At 41.5% G+C, this 24,329-nt stretch overlaps 1 protein-coding gene and 1 long non-coding RNA gene across 6 annotated transcripts in view; one reads left to right on the forward strand and one right to left on the reverse strand.

Annotated features, from left to right (window-relative positions):
• The window catches only part of APC (APC, WNT signaling pathway regulator), a 168,144-nt gene that overhangs the window by 49,900 nt on the left and 93,915 nt on the right, over positions 1 to 24,329 (forward strand). For 4 of the 5 annotated variants that reach the window (XM_019532478.1, XM_019532477.1, XM_019532476.1 and 1 more), the window contains exon 2: positions 5,412 to 5,564. In XM_019532478.1, coding sequence (XP_019388023.1) covers positions 5,430 to 5,564 — 135 coding nt within the window. In that variant the 5' untranslated portion in view covers positions 5,412 to 5,429. Of the gene's footprint in view, positions 1 to 5,411; positions 5,565 to 24,329 lie in introns of those variants that run through there. The other variant, XM_019532480.1, reaches the window with a different exon arrangement.
• Positions 8,575 to 14,829, reverse strand: LOC109308177. Its single transcript, XR_002100518.1, has 3 exons — positions 14,739 to 14,829; positions 8,820 to 8,821; positions 8,575 to 8,586 (listed from the first exon to the last, which is right to left on the reverse strand). It is a non-coding gene; the product is annotated as an uncharacterized LOC109308177 (long non-coding RNA).

Consider the following 24,329-nt stretch of genomic DNA (forward strand, 5'->3'; position numbering starts at 1 on the left):
AATAGCTGGAGCTTTAAGCAAAATACTAAATATTGCCATCTTCACAGTAAAAATAACAAAAGGTAGCTGTGACTAGGCTATGCCAGTTGCTTCCAAATACGGGCATGAATGCATCAACACCTTATCACAAATTTTAAGAAGGGTAGAGTTTTGGAGTACATGTTTATGGAGAAGTAAGCTACCATGTAAGGATGGAAAATGCTGGAATGCTCCTTGAATCTGATTTCTGAATATTTGGTGCCCTAGCCTAGTATTAGCAGATTTTTGGTAGAGATGTACAGACTGTCTTTAAACAGTATTCCCTGCTTATAAAGCATTCTCTCTAGGAAAGGGGTCAGGGTGATTGACAAAAAAAATGTTGGGACTAACTTTGTAAAAGCATAATGATCTACTCTTCTCTGTCTCTGGTACTTATAATGGGAGCAGAACATAGTTATAGTTTAAAAAGTAGATATTCATCTTGATGGTATTTCTGGTTTGAATTTTTAATACCCATATGAGAAAATTGATTTAGCTATATTTTCAAATTTTAGTCCTTTACAAAATATCCACTGCTTAGTTTTTGTGAAATAAAGGATACTTGTACTGTGTATAATAAGTGGTTCAGCAAATATACATTGGCATTGTCTCATGGCTGCTTTTGTGATGACAAAGTGAAAGAAAATTGGATTATGATAGTAAATTTTAATGGCATTTTGAATAAAAGTGGTATCCCTGAGCCAGGCTCATATGTAGAATACATTTGAAGAATGGGTTGCCACTTCTTTCCATTCTAACGGGCTAAATAGGTTGACATTTTTTAAAGCAGAAATTGAAGACGTTTTGCACTACTGTTTCCTTGTAGTCGGGCAATTCACTTAGTGTCCTATCTGAAAATGTGCAGATCAATATTTGATTTCTATATGAACTAACTGCAAGGAGCAATTAAATGAATGTGGACACCTGTAGTTGATTTTTAATTCATTCTGAGGCTTCACAGATCAGTTGAGGGTATGTAGAGACATTTGGGGAGGTTAGATTGAATTAAAGATGGCCACCCAATCTATGGTAAATTGAGATGGGGGAGGCTACTGAGGGAAAGCAGGGGGATGATGGGGTCTGGGAGAGTTTGGCAGGATCAGGAGGGCTAGTGGGATCTGTTGCAGGGGGAGGGGAATGAATGGGGGACTCTCCCATATTGAACCCCCCAGCTAACTCCCCCATGGTGAACCATTCCTCCCCCACCCCATCTTACTTCCTTAGCTCTTAGCACTGGCATATGCCAGTAAAACCAGCACCAGGAGCAGCTTCCATGGTTAGGAAGTTTGGCAGGCTCTAGGAGGGCTAGCTGGTCCATGGGAGAGTGGTGACGGCTGTATGTCTGGGGAAGGGGTGAGAGGCTGAGAAACTAAAAATAGCCCAATGCCAGGAGAGGCGTGTAGGAAAAGCACAGCCCTGGGCTGGGGCCAGTGGCAGGGCTTTCCCATCCCTGGGATTATGCTGGGAACTGTATATAAATCCAGTTAGATTGGTTTTGCCTTACCAGGTCTAAGTTAGACTACCTCAGAGGTACAGTTAATGTAGATCAGGTTGGCCATTTTTAAACTGATCTAAACTTCCTGAGCTTCTGTACAGTTCACACTTAACTAGGGATCTAAGTGTAAGGTCTGCAATTGAGCAAACTAATTTAGTTTGGGTGGCCATTTTTAACTTGATTGGACCTCCCCAAATGTCTGCATGTACCCTGAGAGAATCTGTGAGAGGGGGTTGGGAAAAAGCAAGCTTCAGATTAGCAAAGTGTTGAATACCCTTCCTAACTTAGTTATTAGAGATCATTCAATAACTAGAGTCATAGTTGAGAGGATTTTAAACTACTGTACAACTCACATTTAAAAGGTAAAATAAACAAGTCTTTATTACTGGATTTTGAGGGAATGGAACTCTTTCCCCCATTTTCATATCATTTAGGTGATGCCAGAAGTCAAGTAGCTTTGCCAGTGCCACCTGAATATCTTTTTTTTTTTCCTCACAATAATGGCTAATTTTATAGAATGGTTTCTGGGGTTGATCATATGGAAAAAGTATGAAACCAATTTAATTAAAATTTGATCTGATTTCACTGATGTTTCTTGTATATGGATCAGTCATCTTTTTATTTTATTGTTTCCTTTGTGGTACAAATGATGGAAAGTTCATTGCCATTTAGACAAATCTTCCAAGGGCATAACTTTGCTCATTTTTGAGCAAATCTTTTTATTAAATTTAAAAAAATTTTTGTTCTGGATTTCCAGTTACTGCTCTTCTGCTCTGTTTAGTTCTTACCATCACCCATTTTTCTCTGTTAATCTGGGGTTTTTATAGCCCTTACCATGTGACTGTTCCTGTTGACTTCAATGAGCATAAATGCATGAATAAATACTACTTTGCATGAGAGAGGTTGGCAAATTTGACATTTGATTTTTATCTTTAGTACTTCCTCTCAGACCAACCACTGACTGACCTCATTTATGAGAGGGAAATTATTGTGGCCTAAATTGACTTAGATGCTAAATATTCATACAGCGGCTTAGAAGTATCTGTCAGTCAGAATTAAAAGGCAATTTCTTTATAAACAACAACATGCTATGAGGTCTTCCAGGCATTTCAGTGGGCAACAGATGAGTGCAGGGTAATTCTGTAACCTGAAATGAACACTGAAATAATATTGATATTGCAAGTCTTTGAAGTTTATCAGAATATATCTGTATACAAAGATTAGAGCTGGAAACCTCTTTCCAGCCCTGCTTTGGAGGAGTGCAGGATTGTTCTGTGTAATGCGTAGGAGATATAAAACTGGCCGCTACTGTTTCTTATCTTGGATAAATAAGCAAAGAGTTCCAAAATAAATATGTGTGTGAAACGGAGCTCATAGGCAGGAGCATGTGTGTACAGCTTTATATAAATGTTATTCATGATCAGCCCCTTTGACAGCTGTCCATCTTAAGGCTGGAATTGACTATAAATATAAAACCAAAATCTGTTAAATAGAATTAGTGATTCATACTGTATTAATTTCTCTCTGAAAGGGAGCTTCAGGCTTCATAATGTTACCATATTATGAACAAAAAAATAATATTTGAGACTTTTATTATTCCTGGTCTCATTTGCATTCATTCACTTAATTCAAATCACTAATGATATGCCATCTTGTTAACCCATTTTACATGAGATAAGAAAATTGGGACTTAAAATTGACTTCTCAAAAAATGAAGCAAGGAGGTAAAGAAGTCTTATCAAATGGCAGTTTTGTAGTTTTATTCCTATTCCTCTCTAATTGTCAGTATTGGTTTTATATTTTTATTTAGTTTAAACTGTGATAGATAAAGCAGAATTTCAAGAGGTTAAATTTAACAGCTATAATTTAGCTTTTTAGGTAATGTTTTATAATCTGATATAATTTGTTTTAATTTACCCATAAAAACAGACCAAATACAAGGAAGTAGTTTACTTTGTCACAAAAAAGATCAAAAGTTCAGTGAAAGGGTATACAAAAATTGCAGACTTATGATATATAATATTTCAGAAAGTACTGAAAAACTGGCAGTGTATTGCAGAAAAATATTGGAACACAGCTCCAAACATGAAATGTTATATCTGTGGTAATTCCCAAAATAATTGCTTCATAACTAGAAGCACGTGATATAATCTTGCAAACTTTTGATATTCTTTTCTCTTAAGTTGTAGCTAAAATATCTAATGCCATTCTTTGATAGCTAAGTTGCTATAAGGGCAAGGTGGCATGTGCGCGTATGAAGGGCTTGAGTCGGTAGTCTCCGTACTGAATGACAGATGAATGAGAAGTTAATAACTCCCACCATGCAGTATTTCAAAGTTGCTTAACCTACTTAAAATATTTAATACTGCTGAATCTTAGGGACACAGGTCTTCCATGTAGTAATTTTGACTATTGCATGCATGCATGCATGCCTGCATGCAGTTTTAGATGAATAAAAATGCACTTTTCTGCTGTTTCATAATGGATTAAAAGCTGTGCTGAGCTGGAACCACTTTTTTTTATTGGTCTGTGTCAGATATCATTACTTTCCCAAAAATAAAGATTACTAAAAATTGTATTTTTAATTGGTAATACTTAATCAAAAGTACTTTATCAACAAAAGTGAGAGTAATGCAATTGATCCATCATTTGTTAAATTCTTTTCTTGCAGAAAAATGAGAGAAGTAGAGTAAATAATATTTTGATTTTAAGAAGTTAGTTAAAAGTAGTAACTCCTGCCATGTAGTCTTGTCACATGTCTTTTTGTAAATATATCACAGATCTTTATTTTTATCTTCATTAAATTTGTTACAATTGTAAGACCTTTGCATGGGTTTACTGTTTTTTTGATACTGTTGGTATATTTAGGTGCCTAAATGCTAGATGTATTGCTGTTCTCCTTTGACCCGTTCATATCTAAGTCTGACACTGAGGGATGCTGAACATCTGCATCATCCATTGGCTTTGTAGGATTTGTAGGTAGTCTAGTTAGCATCTGTCAGGTACAGCTGACAAGTGGTTGTTGGGTTTTTTGGGGTTTTTTTAAGACTAGAGATTGAAATACAAACTTTTTTTCTTTTCTTGTACTTAAAGACTATTATCCAGAGTGTCTTTCCTACCACCTTGGGTGACATCTTTCCTCTTGTGTGTAGTATAGGTGCCTAAATACCATAGTGATGAGCATAGTGTAAATACTAAGTAACTACATCTTTTAAACTCTCCAGTTGTATAAAGCAAGACTGTCCTGCTTGGGCATGAGTAGAATCGCATATGGTACTGGAAACCCCTCCCCCTAGTGTGGACTGCAGCAGTGTGTGTAGCCCCCCCTGTCCCCCGAGCAGCACCAGTGGCATGTGGCCCCTCCACCACTGTATGGCAAAGGGAGAGACAGCTGCAAGGGCTTGCAGGCTGCATGCATCTCAAGAGCCACCAGTTGGACAGCCCTGGTATAAGATATGGTTTTCCCTGGTAATGTTCTTAATTTTCCAAAGACCTAGAGTGTTTTTACTTCTGTTTCCATTACTTTTTAACATTGTCCTCACAAAACCAGTATTTTAAGTTCTTCCTTTTTGTCTGTCTCCTGTTTGTGTTTTCTTACCTTTCTTCCACAGCTCCTGTGTCAGTGAATGCTTCATTATTTATCTGAATAAAAATAGTGTCATCTTACACTTCCTAGCTATATCAGAAGCCAAAATCAGTTTGTTTCTTTGATATGTTTTTAATTTTACTGAGTAAAAAAATTGCTAACAGTCTTTAGGTGTGTCTTGAGCTTGTCTTACTGACTATAGTACTTTAAAACACTTTTATTAAAATGATGAAAATTAAGTGTTGAACAGGGCTCAAACTTTAGGGTTGTTTCCCATAAAATGGTTGAACTAAAAAAGTTCTACATTTCTAGGTCCAAGGCTAGCCCAGGATGGCTGCAGCTTCATATGATCAGTTGTTAAAGCAAGTTGAGGCGCTAAAGATGGAAAACTCAAACCTTCGACAGGAATTAGAGGACAATTCAAATCATCTTACAAAACTGGAAACTGAGGCATCTAATATGAAGGTATTGCAAGTATCTTAAGTACATGTTATTGCTTTCAATGTTACCTTTTTTTACCCCGAATATTTCTCTATGTATACTTTACCAAACTCTATATACTTCAGGACTTTTTTGTGGTTTTAGCTTCTTACAGAAGTCCTTGTGTAATACCTTTGAAGGAAAGCCTTACTGATCATGGCTATTAACATTCATAAATGTTATTAAACACAAAATAACAATGATATCTTTCAGCTGTATCTAGAAATATCTTTCTGTTTAGGTATCATCTACTGTTCTTGTATGTAATAAAGAGCTGTACCATTTTACCATCACTGTACTTCTTAATGGGGAGTCCAGGCAGCTGACAGTTTATGACAAAACAAGATTGCTTAGTTTTTAAATTCATGAAACACTGGACTATTATACAGCATTTCAAGATATTTTTCACTGCAAAAAGTGAGATTGGTGCTTATTAAATATCATACTAATTGATTTAATAAAAAATTCCAAGACAAATTGAACTTAAAATACTGGTGCAAACTTTTAGGCTTGCTGAACAACAGTTGTCTCCCTGTTGCATTGCTTCTTCACATAACGAAGTGGCAAATAAGTTTTCATTTTAATTTAATTTTGTAAAATGTTTCTTTGCTATTAGATGCAGTGATTCTTTTTTTTTTAAAGATATTCTTTGAATTTTCTACCTTTCAGCACACCGATTGTATGGTGTAGTGTCACTGTATCATAGCCACTCTTATTACTCTTTTCTGAATAATTGCCACCACCCATGTCAGCACTTTGAAGAATTGAATTGCTTTTAATGCAGTTATATTTCTACTCCTTGCATTGCCTTTTAAGAGTCCATGAAATTGGTGCTCTGTCCTGAGATTGGAATTAAATTATAGCCCTGTAGACCATTATGTATGTTATACATTTACTGATACATCTTAAAATCTGATTAAAACTAATGTGTATATAAGCTTTAGAAACAATGGTTGTTGTTTTTGAGGACAGCATTACAATTTGCTAATACATTCCTTTCTTTACCCCTTCCACTGCTGTCCAAAGTAAGACAGGGTCACAGCCCCCACTGGATTTGGTTCATGGAGCTGGGAGGCTTTGGTGGAGTTGAGCAGGGTAGGGCTTCATTCTCCTGTGCTGCACCATACTGTGCTGCTGCAACAGTGGGGAGAAGTCCTGAGTCCTTCCATTCAACCCCCTCTGATTTGAACTCAGTCATTCTAGTTCACTGTCAGAAAACAGTGCTGATCACTGCCCTAAGGGTCTGTAATGAGAGAGGGGAAGAGAGTGAATTCCTACATTGCCTGTTCTAGAGCAAGGAATTGAATTTGTGTCGAACTTGGGTCTTTTACCAAGGGGAGTGCCTTAACCACCGGGAACTTGGGTCTTGTACCAGGAGAGTGCCTTAATCACTGGGATTTTTCTCTCTCCTGGCCTGGTGGAATTATTCTACTTGGTATACATCAGTGGTTTTCAACTTGTTTAAACTCGAAGCACCCGTTGGAAAATATCTGCTCTTAGTTTTCGCTTGTTTTTTGACTACAGAGAAATACTAGAGTAATTCTTCTGTTGCAAGGGACTCAAAGATCACAGTAGGTCAGACTGTGGATTCTTAATTGGAATCTCTGGGTTTATCCTGTGATTCATGTTTGCACACCAAAAAATGTGAATATTTTGTAGCACCCCATGGCACCCCTTAAAAGAACCACAAGGCATAACCTGGTTAATTACCATTAATATACATAATTAAGTTTTCCTTAAACCTTTGAGAGTGAACCTGGCTCCATAGTTGGGCATTGTGGCACTAACCTGGTATGGGGAAAATGCAGGTTTGCTCTCTGTCTGATTTGAAAACAATAAAAACACCCTAAAAACCTTTTGACCAATTTAAGATATGTAAACATTGCTGTTTACTTTCCTGTCGGGTGAGAACAGTACTTCAGGGTAATAAAATATAATTTACAAATAAGTACTATATTTACTGAAATACAAGATTAGATTTTCCCCCAGTCAGCATAGAGGGGAAACGCCCCTCGTCTTACATTCAGGTACAAGGAAACCACATTAAATACATTGTCTATCTTTGAACTGCTGCTAAAAGCAGCATGTGATCAGTAATGGAAACAAACTGTGAAGTTGATTAAATACAACCAGCACTGAACGTGAGTATGTAGTACATACTTATACTGGGCAAACATTCTTATGGGAACCTATCACAAGGATAGTACAGCCCATTTGAGTAAGCTAGAGTAGTGAGCACTGAATGTAGTCCCCTTTACTGCTGACTCTTTTTCAAGTTATTGTGAACCACTACACTGCATAGAGTCCAATTTCTTCCTCTTCACTCCCACAGCTGAGCTGCATGTATCTTTCCCATTTCCAATGTTTCCTGTTTCTTTGCCACCCTTAAATGCTTGGCAAACATCACCAGGGGTCAGAGGTGGGGAAGGCTGCAGTGCTCTGGGTCAGAATACAAGGGGGTCGCAGGGAAAGGGACTTAACAGTGGGGGGTCCACTACAGACCACCCAACCAGGGGGAAGAGCTGGATTGGGAATTCTCCGGTCAGCTTGTGCAGGCATTTATGTCAAGGGATGTGGTCGTCATGGGTGATCTAAACTACCCAGACATTTGCTGGGCAGAGCAGTCACCCAGGTCTGACCGCTCATGTATGTTCCTTGCTGAGATGCAAAACCTCCACCTAACCTAGGAGATGAACAGTCCCACTAGGAGGAATGCCCTGCTGGACCTGGCCCTGGCCACATGCGATGACCTGGTGAGGGGACTCCAGGTTCTCGACCACCTGAGTAATAGCAATCATCACCTACTGGAATTCACCATCCAGCTCAGGGTGTCAGGGGCCTGCAGCAAGGCAGTAGTCCTTGACTTCAGGAGGGCCGACTTCAACAAGTTGAGGAGATTGATAGGAAAGGCATTGCAGTCCCAAAGAGTAAGGGAACTAGATGACAGTCCCAATGCGAGTCAAAGGGGTCAAGAGTGCTCAAAAGCCCCCTTGGCTCACCAAAGGCACTCAGGGACATCTGAAAGCCAAAAAGGAGGTGTACATCCAGTGGAAGTGGGGAGTTATCATCAAAGAGGATTATACCTCCATAGTGCGAGTCTGTAGGGAGGCTGTTAGGAAGGCTAAGGCGGAGATGGAACTAGGCTAGCAGCAAGGATCAAGGACAACAAAAAAAGTCCTTTTTTAAATACATAGGTAGTAGAAAGAATGCACCAGGCAATGTGGGGCCCCTGCAGAACACGCCTGGCGATCTGGTGGTTGGACCAGATGAAAAAGCAGACCTTTTTAACAAATTCTTTGCCTCCATTTTTCTCCATCTCCCCCACTGGGATTCAGGATGGACTCAGGAGCGACTCTGCTAGGCCTAGGGTCAGGGAAGACTGAGTTAGGGATCTTTCGGAGGGGCTGGACATGTTCAAATCCCTTGGGTGCTGAGGGGATTGGTGGGGGTCATTGCGGGGCCCTGGCACAGCTTTACGAGCACTCGTGGTGCTCTGGCCAGGTGCCAGAAGACTGGAAGAAGGCCAGTGTAGTTCCCATTTTCAAAAAAGGGAGGCGGGAGGGCCCAGGCAACTATAGGCCCATTAGTCTTACTTTGGTCCTGGGGAAGCTTTTTGACAGAATTATCCAGGCGCACATCTGTGCAGGACCAGCAGAAGGGAGGATGCTCAAGGGCAACCAGCATGGGTTCATTAAAGGCAGGTCCTGTCAGAGCAACTTAATAGCCTTCTGCGATCAGGTTACAAAATCCTTAGATGCAGGTATTGCAGTGAATGTAGTCTTTCTGGACCTCAGGAAGGCCTTTGATACTCTCAGCCCATTCTAATTAAAAAGCTAGCTGACTGTGGCATTGCTGCCTACACGGTCAGATGGGTCGCAAATTGGCTAGGGGGCCACACCCAGAGAGCTGTGCAGGTGGTAGATGGGTCATATTTGACCTGGAGGGAGGTGGACAGTGGAGTTCCCCAGGGCTCAGTCCTTGGGCCCATACCATTCAATTTTTTTATTAGCAACTTGGACGAGGGGGTGAAAAGCACCCTGTTCAAATACGCTGACGACACCAAGATTTGGGGCGAGGTGGGCATGCTAGAAGGGAGGGACAGGATACAAATGGACCTGGACAAGGTTACAGGGGTGGGCGAATGTGAATAGGATGGGATTCAACACTGACAAGTGCAGGGTGCTGCACTAGGGCGGAAAGAACCAGCAGCATACCTATAGGCTGGGAAACTCCCTTTTCAAAAGCACTGTGGCAGAAAGAGATCTTGGAGTCATTATTGATTCTAAAATGAACATGGGCTGCCAATGTGAGGATATGGTCAGCAAGGCTAACCACACCTTGTCATGCATCGACAGATGGATCATGAGCAGGTCCAAGGAGGTGATCCTCCCCCTCTATGCGACACTGGTCAGGCCGCAGTTGGAGTACTGCATCCAGTTCTGGGTGCTGCACTTCAGGAGGGATGTGGACAGCATGGAGAGGGTGCAGAGGAGGGCCACTCACATGATGGGGGGCAGCAGGGCAGGCCCTATGAGGAGAGGCTATGGGACCTGAACCTGTTCAGCCTCCACAAGAGAAGGCTGAGAAAGGATCTAGCGGCCGTCTATAAACTTACTGGGAGGACCAGAGAGGAATGGGTGAGACCCTGTTGCCTCAAGCGCCTCCCGGAGTAATGAGAAATAACAGCCACAGGTTGATTGAGGGCGGGTTCAGGCTGGGCATCAGGAGGCACCACTTGACAGTCAGAGTGGCCAGGATCTGGAACCAGCTTCCAAGGGAAGTGGTGCTGGAGTCCTACCTTAGGGGTCTTTAAAAGGAGGTTTGATAACTACCTAGCTGGGGTCATATGAGCTTAAACTTACCTGGGGTCATATGAGCCTAGTATTCATTCCTGCCCAGGCGTCGGACTTGATGATCTGCTCAGGTCCCCTCTGACCCTACATCTGTGAACCAAAGCAGGTCCCAAACAGTTCATCCCAAACTCCTCTTGCCTGCTTTCTCAGTCCGTAACATATGACTAGTGTGGCCCTATCCTTCATGGGGTGAAGATGGCTCTGGTTGCTCTGTGCCTCATCTGCATATAAATTTTTAGAGGATCCCGGGACTCATGACAAGAACACCCAGTTGTGCTTTGGGGGCTAATCAGCACATGGATCCTTTGTGGGGAGTATCTGGATATATACTGAGCAGTGCTGCACACAACATTGCACACACACTGAACAGTGTTGCATGCACTGAGCTGTGACGTGACCATGGCTTGAAATGCTGTTGACTCTGGTGGGGCCCAGGCCAATGAAGTATGTGGTTAATCGTGAGCTTTTTGGCTTTGAACTGATATCAAGTGTAGTTTTGTACTGCATACAAGTAGGTTCAAAAGTGCTGCTTAAAAATGTGTTTATGGGAGTACCTGTGCTAAAACTTGCAGGAGTTGCAAAATAGTTCAAATGCATTCAATCTGGATGACCTAAGCCTATGGGTACTATATGCAAATTGCTATAACCATGTTTATTTCAAGGTCATTTTTTTTCAAATTAGCTCCTCACTTCCATGTGCTTGGGGAGACGAGAGGAAGATAAGGGGCTTCAGGGGGAAGCAATTGGGTGGAGGGAGGCAGAGGGGCTATCTGACCCCCCTATATTTATTTTCCCTGCTGTAGCAATGGAAGGGGGACAATTTCAAACCACCAAGAATTAGGTTCTACATCCGGGAAACCATAACAAGTTTATAAATTTCCCATATATAGTGTCCAATTATTGGGGGGTCAACTTATAATCAGGGTCATCATATATTCAAGTAAATACAGTAGATATTATATTTTAAAGTAATGATCAGCATAATGCTTATATCATTCAGTAAAACAGAAAAAAGTTTGTAGAACTAGGTAACTGAACTTCCTACATAAAACTTTAGACTATGGAATAAGTCAGAATGAAACTGAAGTTTACAACTTTTTCACTCTTGAAAACCCTGTAAAATCATAAAGAAACAGAGCTGTCCATACTTTTTCCTAAGTATATTCTTCTTTTTCATCGGAAATAAACCTATGTTTTTTATTTCATGTGTTTAGAAGTGTATTTGAACACTTGATTTATCTTACTACAGATAAAAAATTGTGTTGAATACTGTTAGCTTTAGTTTTCCCTGCCAAAAAAGGATGAATTTTTACAATGACGTAAAATAAATTGCTTTAGATATCTATTCCTGTAAAATGACCTGAAGAAGGACACTTTAATTTTGTCTAACATCTTTCCCAGCTATACAGTTAGTTCAATAAAAGATATCGGTTAAACTCTTCCTCCTTGTAAAATTCTGCTGCAAACAAGGTGGTGCGTTTTTGCAGCAAGGTAAATGGAAAATGCCAACACTCTATGTGATAGACTTCTACAAACTATCTCATACTAAAGTTACAGATACTTTCTCACATAAGATTTTATAGCAGGATAACTAATGTAGACTTGTTTTCCTGCTGTAACAGAACACTTTCATTGTAGTGCAGTCATAGCTATAGTGGTCTATGTAAGAATTGATTTCATACCACCTTTCAGCTTTTACGTATCCTGTATAACTCTTCTTCAAATCAGACATTTTACTTTTCTCTCTGTTTTCTGACCATTTTTAGCTATGTATCCTCGCAAGTGAATGAAACACATAAGTTTGTGAACTCAATTTTGCTTTCAACACAGAAAACTTTTTAACTTTTCCCATCTGTTTGTTCCCATGGAGTAATTCCTCCATAGAAGTAAATGTACAGTACTAGATTTTGCACTCAGTGCAGAGAATCTGGACTTCTTGCATATTTGGCTATTTCGCACTGTACAGTCTAAGCTGTTGGTAATTTTTTTTTGCTATCCATGTAGCATTGTGAGTACATTTTAAGTACACTTTATTGTGATTCTTGTTTAGATTCTTAAAACCTTGCCTTGGAGTAATATTCTGGAAGTGAGTTATGTTTTAGTATGTTGCAAGATTTCCTTTTAAGTTTTCTTAAAAATGTAAATTATGTTCCCAAGTTAAATGAAGAAACAGTAAAAATTTTAGATGAAACAATGAAATTTAATGAATGCAAAATTTTTGAAAAAATATACAGTTTATATTTTATGGAGATTATAAATAGCTGCTTTGGCTCAGTATAATCAAACTCTGCCTGAAAAATGTTGGTCACTTTAATACCATAACTCACAGAAATAGTTTCTTAAAACCAGAAAAAGCACAGAAAGATTATAACCCCTTGGTTTAATTGAAAGGAACCATAAAGCTTTAATAGGATAAGTGGCAGCAATAAAGAATAAAAAGAATTGGATACCTTTAACTGTGATTCTGCTCTGTAAACCACATTGACTGTTTCAATTAAGAATAGTTAAAATATGAAACAGAAATATTATCATCCTATTCTAATGTTAAGTATTAACATTAAGAATTAAATACCAGGAATAAGGAAGAGCTGTAACTTACCATATGTTGTGATAATTGGCACCCCTGTTCAATTCCTCCTCCATTCTTTCCATCCGTGAGAGGTAAGGGCCTGATCCTAGACCTGGGTTTTCGACCCTTCTTTCTGAGCCAGGCTGTTAGGAGGGACATATGCAGAGGTGAGTGTGCAGGCTCAAGGTATGCGAGAGGGCTGAGTGCTGTGCACAGTGGTAGAGCCAAGGCTAAGGGGGTTGCATAGGGTGGGTGGGGTTATGCTCGGCAGGAAGGAGTTGTCTGTGTGGAGCAGACCTGTACTGGTACCTAACATCACCAGCTGTGCTGGTTGTATCCTGTGCCTTGCATTCCCTGAAGCTTCAGCAGCTTTGGTTCTGTTTGCTCATTCAGCATCGTTTTGCAGCCTATGAACTGTGGCAGCTGGAGACTCCCTCTCTGCTTCTCATTAGCAACAGGCAGCTCACATGAGAGGCATGTGTCTTCTGCCTTCTCCACCTGTTCCCCTTGGGATTGCCTGCCTGATACTTCCTTCTGTTTCTCTCCAGAGCTTTTCTCTAGTGTAAAGAGCCTGCAGCTGCATGGGAAAGGGAACTTACAGAGTTCAAATTTCAGGAAGCACCTGCCCCTGCTCCGGGCAGTGTTCTGCACATAGCTGAGATACCCAGACAGCTGCTGTCTCCACCTTGAGCGATAAGAAATACTTATTGGGGAAATCCAGGCACAACTTCTTTCTCTGCTGCTTAGTAATTTGGGAAGGGAATATGCCAGTATGCACAGAGGCATCACTTTCTACATCTTAAGATCACTGGGCAAGCAGCCAGCTATACCTGCTGAGTCAGCTGAGAACCTGATCCTGCTGGAGCTGGGCTGCTTCTTGAGTCAGGTGGGCAGCTGCTGGATCCTGCCTGCACTGGAAGCCAAAAGCTAAGGGCCCAATCCTAATCCTTCCCCTCCTCTTCCTTTCCTTCCAGAATCCTAGATGCCTCAGCACAGGGGCAGATCCATGATTTCCCAAAGTGGGGTTTGAGAGCAACAAGCCACACTGTAGGGATGGCTTTATCTTCTGCTCCCAGGCTCTTCTGCCGGCACTAGTGCAGGCAGACTTTTAAAGTCCCGAAAGCAAGTGAATATCCCCCCCTCCCTTGCCTTTCCTGCTTACAGGCAGCTTCTGCCCCCCGCCCCCCAAACTCCCCTGCCTGCTGCTTTTTTCACTGTTCAGGTGGGGAATCTCCAGAGCCTGTCAGGCTGAGCGGGGGCTGGTCTCAGCTGGGGAGGGGAAAGTGGCAATGGAGTGGTAGGAGAGTAGTTCCCCCCTCCTTGCTTGGAGCAGGCCTGGGAAGGGGAACCATTGTCCATCCTTGCTGCCATTGTTCCTGTCCCTGTATGAGCCCAGCCTCTGCTCAGTGGGCTCTGGTGCTTCCCCCCCCCCCCGGGTTAGCTGGGAAAGTTAGGCAGGGAAGGGGTAGGGAGGGGCCTGTCTTTGAGCAGGAAGGGGAAGAGAAGGACTATTTTTACATGTTTTATGGAGTTCAAAAAGTCCCTGGAGGCCCCTGTGGTGCAGGTCCAAAAGGAGGATGCAGTCGTGCCACTGCACCCCCTCTGGATCTGCCCCTGCCTGAGCATTGTTAAATGCATTTATTTTTTATGACAGCTACTTTTAAGTAAAGCTACTAATGTGGTTTAGAAAGCGACTTGTGTTTTACAGTACACTCCTTTAAACAAATGGAATTTGACATACAGACAGTCCTCGGCTTACAACGTTTCAAGTTACAACCTTTCCCACTTACGATGTTTATAAATTGACACCCTGTTTCAACTTTTATGACGTCAGTTTCGACTTTACAACGCTTGATCCAATGCAATGCCACTCCAGTGAAAAAGTTCGCTGTGTCGCTCATCTCTCTGGAGAACATCTGTCCAATGTCCTTGGACATTTTCTTTAAGAAAGCAGGCAAGACTCCAGGAAAACCTGCAGCCAAGATTCCTGAGAAGACTCCAGCCAAGAACCCTTGAAAAAGTCCAACAAAGAGCTTTTCAAAAAAGTCCAGCAAAGTCACCTCAAAGAAGTCCTTCCAAATCAGTATGGTTGCTATTTACAATATGAATATGTTAATGTAGCTATACAAAAAACCAGAACTCTTGGTTCCAAAATGATACCTTTTATTAGACCAACTGGAAAATGGCAAGAAAATTGTCCTTTTCTGCAGGCTGTCAGGATCAAAGTCCCTTCATCAGGGTCTGGGAAAAGTGTAGATGGTACAAGATGGTAAAATGTCCCCATAGGTAGAAAATAAACTTCATTTTTGCACAGAGGGAGCTGAAGATGGAAGTCTGTCCCTCTGGGTCCATGAGAGTGTCTTTGTGAGCTGTGTTGAGTAGCTCTTTGATGTGTTGATCAGGTAGAATTCCTTCTGTGGAGGTGTCAGATGGCAGGCAGGGAGGCAAAAAAACCTTCCTCGTTCTGTTTAAAATACCAAAATTAGCTAAAATTTGGCATCTTCCATGTTTCAGGGGTGTACTTGGTAGCTGTGTTGGTCTGAGACAAAAAGACATATTAATGTAGCTATATTACTCATCTATAATTGATCTAGTACACAATTCTGGGGTGTTTTTGGTGACCATAGGATATCGGGCCTTGGGTCAGGAACCAATCCCTCATTTTATAATGTTGTTTCTTCTGAGAAAATTGGTTCCGAGTTACAATGTTTCAACTTAAGACACGGTTTTCAGGAACCAATTGTGTTGCAAGTCCAAGGGCTGCCTGTATATTACCTAAAAGTTACTTAGCTCATTTCTTCCCATTCTCCTGGATTCATTGAATTCCAGCTTCTTAACTCATAATATTTATAAGACAATTTGTCTGGGAACCTGTTGTTTGTAAATGAAAGAAATAAAAACATTAGATTTATGAAGTGCTTTCAATCCTGTTTCCTCTGGCTAAGGTGAAAATATTTGTCTTCTCATATCTGATATAAAATGGACAGAAGATCAGCAGGTAAGGTGCAATCAAAGCAGATTTACCAAGTTGCATATTAAAAATAAAGATAGCAGTAGCTAGCTCTTCATAAATAGTTCCTGATTTATTAGTCTTGTATGGAAAATATTTAAGGCTCTGTAAAAGACTGGAAAAATACAAAGTAACAATAAACTTTTTAAATTTAACGTATGTGGCTTTTTCAGACTTGCTTATCTTGATTTATTTATGAAAAATTGAGTATATTAGATACCTTTTTCCTATTGCATGAACAATGAATAATAAAATTGTGTAGTCTAAGTAAATCTGACTTTGTTATTCTGCTTTCATCATAATAATTCTATTTACTTCTTATGAGCAAAACATTAAACAAAAGGATAGGTTCTAAAAGCCCACATTGCTTCTTGTTTCTTATTCTGATTTCTTATTCTGTTGTTCTAACATGTCTCCCTTAGTGGACTTCTGGCCGGAAGAAACCTCAGCACTGATTATTATTCAGTCCTGATGCCATAACCAGACTGTTGTCTTTGTTCCTACCCCACTGGGCTATTGTGCTTTCAAGAGCTGCAACACTAGCTCTTTCCTGGGCCTGTCTGGCACAGTTCCTGGGTATGGGCTTCTCATCTGACCTCTTCGTGGAAATCTGACCTCACAATCCAGCTGCTTCAAATCCCCAAAACCAGTGATGATACCTTAGCCCTTTTTTCTCCTACCCATAGTTGCTTATGCATACATTTTGGAAGAACTTTGTAGACACTCTAAGGGACACATCATAACAGAAGGAAATACATACGTCTATGTAACATGTTCTAAAAAGCTCTATTTGTATGTCTGTTAGCTTTCCAGTTGCTTCCCTTCAGTTCCCCTGCCCAATCTTCCTCTAAAATAGCTGCAGAGATTCTTCATTTTATAATCTCTATTCCCATAAGTCCAGTGACATCCTGGTCAGTCCTGTCAGATAATTAGAGTTCATTCCCCTCATCAGGTGATCCATTGCATTTCCTCCTAGACTCATGCTAGAATTCAGACTTGAAAAAAGCAGCTCACCTTAGGCAATAGCCATCTTGTCCAGTCGTGTTCTTTTGGAGTGGTCAGTCCTCAATTTAACAAACCTGATTTTTTTTAACCCTGGGCTAGTTGCAAGAGATCCTGTCACTTAATGCTTTTAGCCCAATATAGAGGCAAAAGGCAGCAGAGACATTTAAGAAAACCTGTATTGAGAATGGAATTTGTAGTCTGATAAAGATGTTGATTGAGAGTCTTTAATAGCAAACAGAATTCAACAGTTGTACGTAGATTCCATGTTGTCACACAGGGATGTAAGTTGTAGCCATGATGGTCTAAAGGCAAAAATAGTCACAAATCTTGTGGTAGAGGCAATATCTTTTATTAGATCAACTAGATAGTTGCAAAAACATTTTTTATTTGCAAGCTTTCAGGTTCATGCACCCTTTCTCAGGCAAAGGAAAATGCAAAGACTGGAAAATTTCTCCCAGGTAAAAATGAAACTTCATATTGCACAGGAGAACTGGAGGCTGGTACAAGTTCTCCTGGGTGGAAAAGTTCATTTTATGCAAATTAGACTTGGTTAAAAGTTGCCACACAGATCCTCTCAAGCCATTCCTTGAAGATCTCATACCATGCTGATGAATCCTCTGTCTTCTAATATGATGGAAATCAGGGTGGAATCTAAACTCATTTTTCTCCAAAGCCACTAGAAAGTTTCCTGACAAATCTCCACATACTTTCTATACAAAAATATGTTTGGTGAAACTCTCCCAGCCTCACACAGAGCACCCTTTTTAAAACGGCAAAGACATGAAGAGCAAAACTACAGCAACTGGCACCTTTAAGAGTACATAGTGTTCAGGTTGCCCCCTTTTTTTCTTCTACAATTCTTCAAAGTATTTTTTAGTTTTAGTTTAGCGTAGTTCAGTAGGACATAGGAAAAGAGAAATTACTTCTAAAAAATTGACTTTGACAGTGTTTTCATATAACCAGAATCTAATAGACTGGATGTGTGGGTGGGAGAATTCTGTTTTTGATCTGGACATGCTACTATCATGAGCTAGTAGGCACTAGCATGAGTATATTTTTGCTTTGTGACTAAATATAGAAATCACTAGTTCAGCAGTTTTCAACTTCTGGTCCTTGGACCCCTGAGGGTCCACAACTGTTTAAGGTATCCACGAAAGATAACTATGGTCAATCAAAAGTATGTGAATACCCACACTTGCAATTCAGAGGGGTTCACGTCTCCATTCATAATTTTTAGGGGTCTGCAAATGAAAGTTGAAAACCTACTGATCTAGGCAATTAGAGACTGCTAAACATAGTTGTGTAACAGATGCTTTGTACTTCCTTTACCCACAGATAGCTTCTTTTGTTTTTAATCAGCCTGTTGTTCATTCTCATGTTACTGAATTATGACATTCTGGGGACAGAGACTATATTTTTATTATATGTATGAACAGAGTTTAGCTCTGTAGGGAATCTGGTTGTAGTGTTTAGGCCCTACAGTGACTTACAGTAATGTTACCACTTGTTATTCGTGAGGCTTGGACACATTAAGTAGTATTATCACATGTGCCAATAAGCAATGGCTGCAGCTGAAGAAGGATATGTTCAAGAAGGAAGCTTATTGAACATTGAACCATTTTATGCTATTCTGGCCCCTAAAGAAATAAATTACAAGTTGCTGCTAGTAGCTATCTGGGTAATTTGTGACTGATGGTGATACTTTGGAGTTAAGAAGTACCATATTTACTTTAATAGAAGATGATCCTGATTATAAGATGACCCTACCAGCTGCAGCAGGGAAGAGAAATTTGGGGGATCAGGTAGCCCCTTTGTGTCACCCAAACTTTTTCCCCTGGCAGCCCCTTCCCACTCCCATTAATATCAGAACTTGTTCTTCATGAGCACATGGAAATGAGGAGCAGATTTGAAAACGATGACCATGAAATTAAACATGGCTGTAGCAATTTACATGTAGTGCCCATGCACTTGACTCATCCAGAATTGATTCTTGTTATATTTCATTGAACCTACTGTATGTTTTAGCACAGGTACTTCATAAACATAATTTTGAGCAGCACTTTGGCACCTACTTATTATATATAATGCAAACCATGCATGATATTAGTCCAAAGCCAAAGGCTTGTGATGTACCACATTGTTCATTGGGCTCATCCCTACCAGTCAACACCATTTCAAGCCATGGTGAACCCATAGCTCAGTACTGCTCAGTGTGTGTGTGTGAGTATGTGTGATGAAGGAGCCATGTGCTAATTACCCCCTCCTTGTGACTGGAACTGGGTGTTCTTGTCACGAATCCTGGGATACTCCAAAATTTATATATAGATGAGGTGCAGGTCAACCTGAATCAGCTTCACCTCATGGAAGGCGCAGCCACGCTAATCTTGTGTGCCAGGCTGAGACAGGGGGCGACAGTGGTATTCTGGGTTAACTATTTGGTGCCCTTTGGTGGTGTTTGTGAAGCATTTAAAGTTGGTGAAGAAACAGGAATCATTCAAAATAGGAAAGAGAGGCACAGCTCAGCTGTGGGAATGAAGAGGAAGCCCAAATGTATACAATGTAATGGCTCACTTTGACTTGAAAAAGAGGTAGTGGTGAGTGAGACTGTTTTTTCAATGGGTACAATCATGTGCCTTATTCAGATCGGCTGCACTAGCCTGTCCTAATGGTGGGTTCCCATCAGCATCTTGGCCTTTTTGGCTAAGATCAAATGTAGCGCAAGCACTTCATGCCCAGCAGCAGTTTCACATGGTTTACGGACTGGTGCTTTATTCACCACATCTGCTTCAACTGCCTGCTGCTTAATACTGCTGTCCAGTATGGGAACCATGACAAGAGGTGCCTATGGCAACAAGGCAGAGATTCTCACCTACATGTTGTGCAAGAATGTGGCAGCTGCACCACAGTGCTGTTCAGGACTGGCTGGCCACAGCTATCCTAGCCTCAGTGGGGACTGTTTCTGTCAATTGCACCATCCCAGGCTGTGAAGGCAGCTGCGCCTGGATATCATTGTGACCAATGAGAACAGCAAGTGGTGATGGTAGATGTCACCATCCCCTTTGAGAACCGGCAGCAAGCCTTCGCTGAAGTCTGTGAAGGGAAGCAAGACAAGTACCAGCTGCTGGCAGACATCCTGAGGTGCTGAGCATATGACATGACAATCAAGGCACTGATCATCAGGGTGCTCGGAGCATGGGACCCCAGCAACAAGAGTGTCCTGCACACCTGCCGCATATCTTGCCGCTATGCTAAGCTGATGCAGTGCCTCATGGTGTCTGACATCATCAACTGGTCCAGGGACTGGTCTACGTGGAGCAGATCACAGGACAGCACCAATAAGTGAACCCCACCAGACTGCCATCTGGTAGTGATGCAGAGGGGACTGCCTGACTGCCCCTCGCTGCTATACCTAAAGGACTCTTAAGGACTATTTAAATCCTTCCTTTCCCCCACAGTAGTATCCCACATAACACTATTTGTAACTCTGTGTACCTACAAACCATCTCTCTACTTGAATACTGTATTGTTGTGCGGGGTCTCGTATATGTTCTTTGCTGTATAAGCATTACGTCTCCTCCCCTCCTTTCTTCCTTCCCATCCCTTCACCCCAGGCTTAGTTGGCTGCATGTTTCATACGCAACTTAGTTACATTCACACCCCTAAGTCCACTAGGGCTGTGCCAGCACTTTCATTTCAAATTCTGTTTCGCCATTTCAAAGAGACAGTGTTTCATTTTGTTTCGTCAAAATTATTTAAGTGTTTCAACTTATTTTGACGTTTCACCCCTAGGCTATAATGGGGAATCATGAAAATGCCTATAACTGTCATTTCTTGCCTGATTCAGATGAAAATTCCAGGGATGATAGCCCCTTTTGAGGGCATTAACCCTGCCAAGTTTTAAGGAGAGAGGTGCAGGGGTTTCAGGGAAGCTGCACCTCAAACTTCTAAAAGCAAAACTTTTGTGTCACTTGCTGGCTGAAGCAGCCTCCTGTCATTCTGTGTGCAGATCTGGGGGCCTGAGCCCCCAGGAGGGCTGTGGGGTTGTGCCAGACTCCTGCTGGGTGTGTGGGCCCCTGGATCTGCATTCAGGATGACAGGAGGCTGCTGCCTGGGACCAGCGCTGAGTGCAACTGCACCCAGCATCGGGAAGACTGCTGCTGTTGCTGGCCCCAGGCAGCAGTGCCAACCTCCTGTCGTCCTGAGCGCAGATCTGGGGTTCCGCACCCTGTGGAGGAGTCCAACAGTGCTGGGAGTGCAGGTTGAGTTCCGTGGGGCTGGCGGAGCTGCTGAGAGTGCAGCCCAGGCTCTCCTCCCCCTCCCACCCCTGGACTGCACTCTGAGCGGTTCTGCCTTCCCCGTGGAGCTCAGCCCAGTGACAGGAAAGCCAGTAGTGGAGCTGCTCGGAGTGCAGCCCTGGTGAGCACAGCCCAGTGGCGGGAGGCTCCGCAGCCTTGCAGAGCTGAGCCTGGCAGCGGGAGACGGGGGAGAGCCACTGGCCAGGGCTACACTCTGAGTGGCTTCACCACTGGCTCTCCCACCACTGGGCTGAGCTCCGTGGGGCTGGTGGAGCTGCTTGGAGCGCAGCCCTGGCTCTCCCTTGCCTCCCATCACTGGGCTGCTTCGAAACTCAAAACTTTCGAAAAGTTTTGAGTGCCCTCATTTTGTTTCAAAGCCTTTTGTTTCGTTTTGATTTTACTGTTTTGAGCTTGAAACATGTCAAAACATCTGCGAAACAAAACACTCATAAAAATTTTGCACAGCCCTAATGCCCACCCTCTGCTGCAGAGTCCCTTACATGGGTCTTCTATATTTTCTTGTGCCTCAAACTTGATCATCGCGATCTTTAACATTTTTGGCACCCAGTGGAGGGTATCAGGGCTCACTGTGGCCATCCCATTACAGTACCTTCAAACCTGGTGTTGGTTCCCTATGAAGGGAACACCCACCTAATTTTTTTTAAGGGCCAAAAAAACCGATTCCCATGAGCATGTTTACCCAAAATGAGCCGTGTGTTTTATTGTCATGCTCAGTGTTGGCTGCATTGAATCAGCTTCATAGTTGGCTTCCATTGCTGAGCACATGCTGTTTTTGGCAGCAGCTTAGTGGTAGTGTATTTAGTGAGATTTCTTTGTTTGCAATTATAAGATGAAGGACTTTTTTTCCCCCATGCCAATGAGGTGGGGGGGAGGACCTTGTCTTGTAGTTGAGTAAATATAAGAGTCCAAACAATAATACTAGGAGACCTGGCCCTTTCTCTTGGGGAAGATCAGCAGAAATTGGCATTATGTGGCTGTGCTAGCTTTCTACTGCTCAGTAAGTTCTTCTTAAACTAGCAGAATTACCTGGTGCCAAATCCACTAGATTTGGAAAAGGGTTATAGAGTGGAAGATAATATAACCCATAATCTTCAATGCAGTATCACTGAGTATAACTGAACAACATTTCTATCACTTTGGCTTTTTTGCTTGCTCTGGGTAGCGCTGGCTTGACATTCATGCCTTGTTTCCATACTTTCCGAACTTGGGTACCATTAGTTTTCACTCATGTATGAGAGCCTTCCAGCAAACTGCTATAAGTTAATTGCCATGCAAAGGGTGTTGGAAGCAGTGACTGGATTGGATCTGCCATCACGCTGGCATTGCTTTCATTTATGTTCTAGTCAGCTCCAGTGAATAACTTTCTGTCTGACTGGCTTTCCAACATTCTGGCTGGCGTAGTCAATGCTGAGCTGTCTTTGTGCTCCTGGCTTTGTTGAGGTTATTTATATGGTACAGTGTGCCCCACCAGCTCTACTGAGCTATTTTTTTCCTGCCTTTCCAAGTGCCTATTTTGCAGCATTCTGCATTTGGCACTGTTTAACAGTTAAGACACTGTCTCAACCTCTTTGGCACTTCATTGGATTTTTTCTCTGCGCTGATTTCAGAGAAGCATAAAATTACAGCAAGCAATAAGGAGGAAACTTTTAAAAAGGTATAAATGGGTGTTTTTTTAAAAATAGCTAAAAGTATAATAGCAAGTCAGATTAAATGCATCAGAAGCAGGAAACCTATGAAAGAATCAGTGTCTTAAAGGGGGCAATTAAGGAAAGCAAAAGACATGGCTGAGAATCTTAATGTTTTCTTTGCATCAGTTTTCACTGATGGGGTGTTCTTTTTGGTAATAAAGCTGAAATTGAGGAGATGTAAGTAGAGGCACTGAAACAAATGGATAATTTTAAAAGGCAGTAAGTCACCAGTCCAAGATGATTTGCTGGTTCAGCAGTTCTGAAGGAGCAGAAGTACACAGTAGCTGAACTGGTAATAAAAATACAGTTTCTGAATAAAAACAGCCACTATTCCTGATAACTGAAGGGTATCAAACATTATACTTCTGTTTAAAAAAGGATTTAGGGCTTATCCAAAGAATTTTAGAAGAGTAAGGCTTACATTTGTATTTGGCAAACTTGTTAAACAATATTTTTTCTATCTTTGTCTGTTTCTGTTATCCTTATTTGGCCATCAGCACTTTAGTATCTGATCATCTCACAATTTTTCATGTGTTTATTTTAATGTAGCATTCCTGTGAGGTTGGGATGTACCCAGTTTTACAGAAAATAAAATTTATGCCTGTATACTGATCTGAGTCAGGTTTGCATCAATTCCTAAATTTCATCATATCCATTTTTGCTACTTCCTTTGCCAACTTTCAGCTCCAGGGAATGCCATGGTAAGTCATGGATCTCAAAACACATAAATAAAACTTAAGGTATTGTTTTTGGTATTATTTCTTGGGGGTTTTGCTGTTCTTAAGCATACGGAAAAAGGTATCTGAGAGACTTGACTGTTGTAGAGGGAGGTCTGGTGGCAAACTATGCTTATGGTGTCCAATAGAAAGGAATTCTTCTGTTCTTTTTTGAAAAGGTATTGCACTACTGTTATTTGCAATAGTCTTTGGTATTGAGTAGAGAGAATTTCATCTGGTTACCCCAAAGTGCCATTTTTTCCATGAAATTCTCATTAGAAAAGCATGAGAAGGTGCTTTTAAACGATACTGTATTCCTCCTTCTCCTTGCATATCTTAAAGTCTTGGTGGCTTGGTAGAATCACTGAACATTCTTGTTTGTGCACAGTTTGAAGCAACCAAACCACATGCTGTGAATGTCAGGAAGCTTTCTGGTATCTCTGCGGTATCTGCAGGCTAGAATCCAGTTTGCCTAGCCTCCTTTGTCACAGAGCCAAACTAGTTTGCTTCTCTATAATAAACTTCTGGGCTTGATATTTAGTCACTGTGGCATGTTAAACCATTGCATCCTATTCTGAAGGGGGCACCACATA

The sequence above is a fragment of the Crocodylus porosus genome, unplaced genomic scaffold (assembly GCF_001723895.1).
Source record: "Crocodylus porosus isolate Cpor-Errol unplaced genomic scaffold, CroPor_comp1, whole genome shotgun sequence".
Lineage (NCBI taxonomy): Eukaryota > Metazoa > Chordata > Crocodylia > Crocodylidae > Crocodylus > Crocodylus porosus.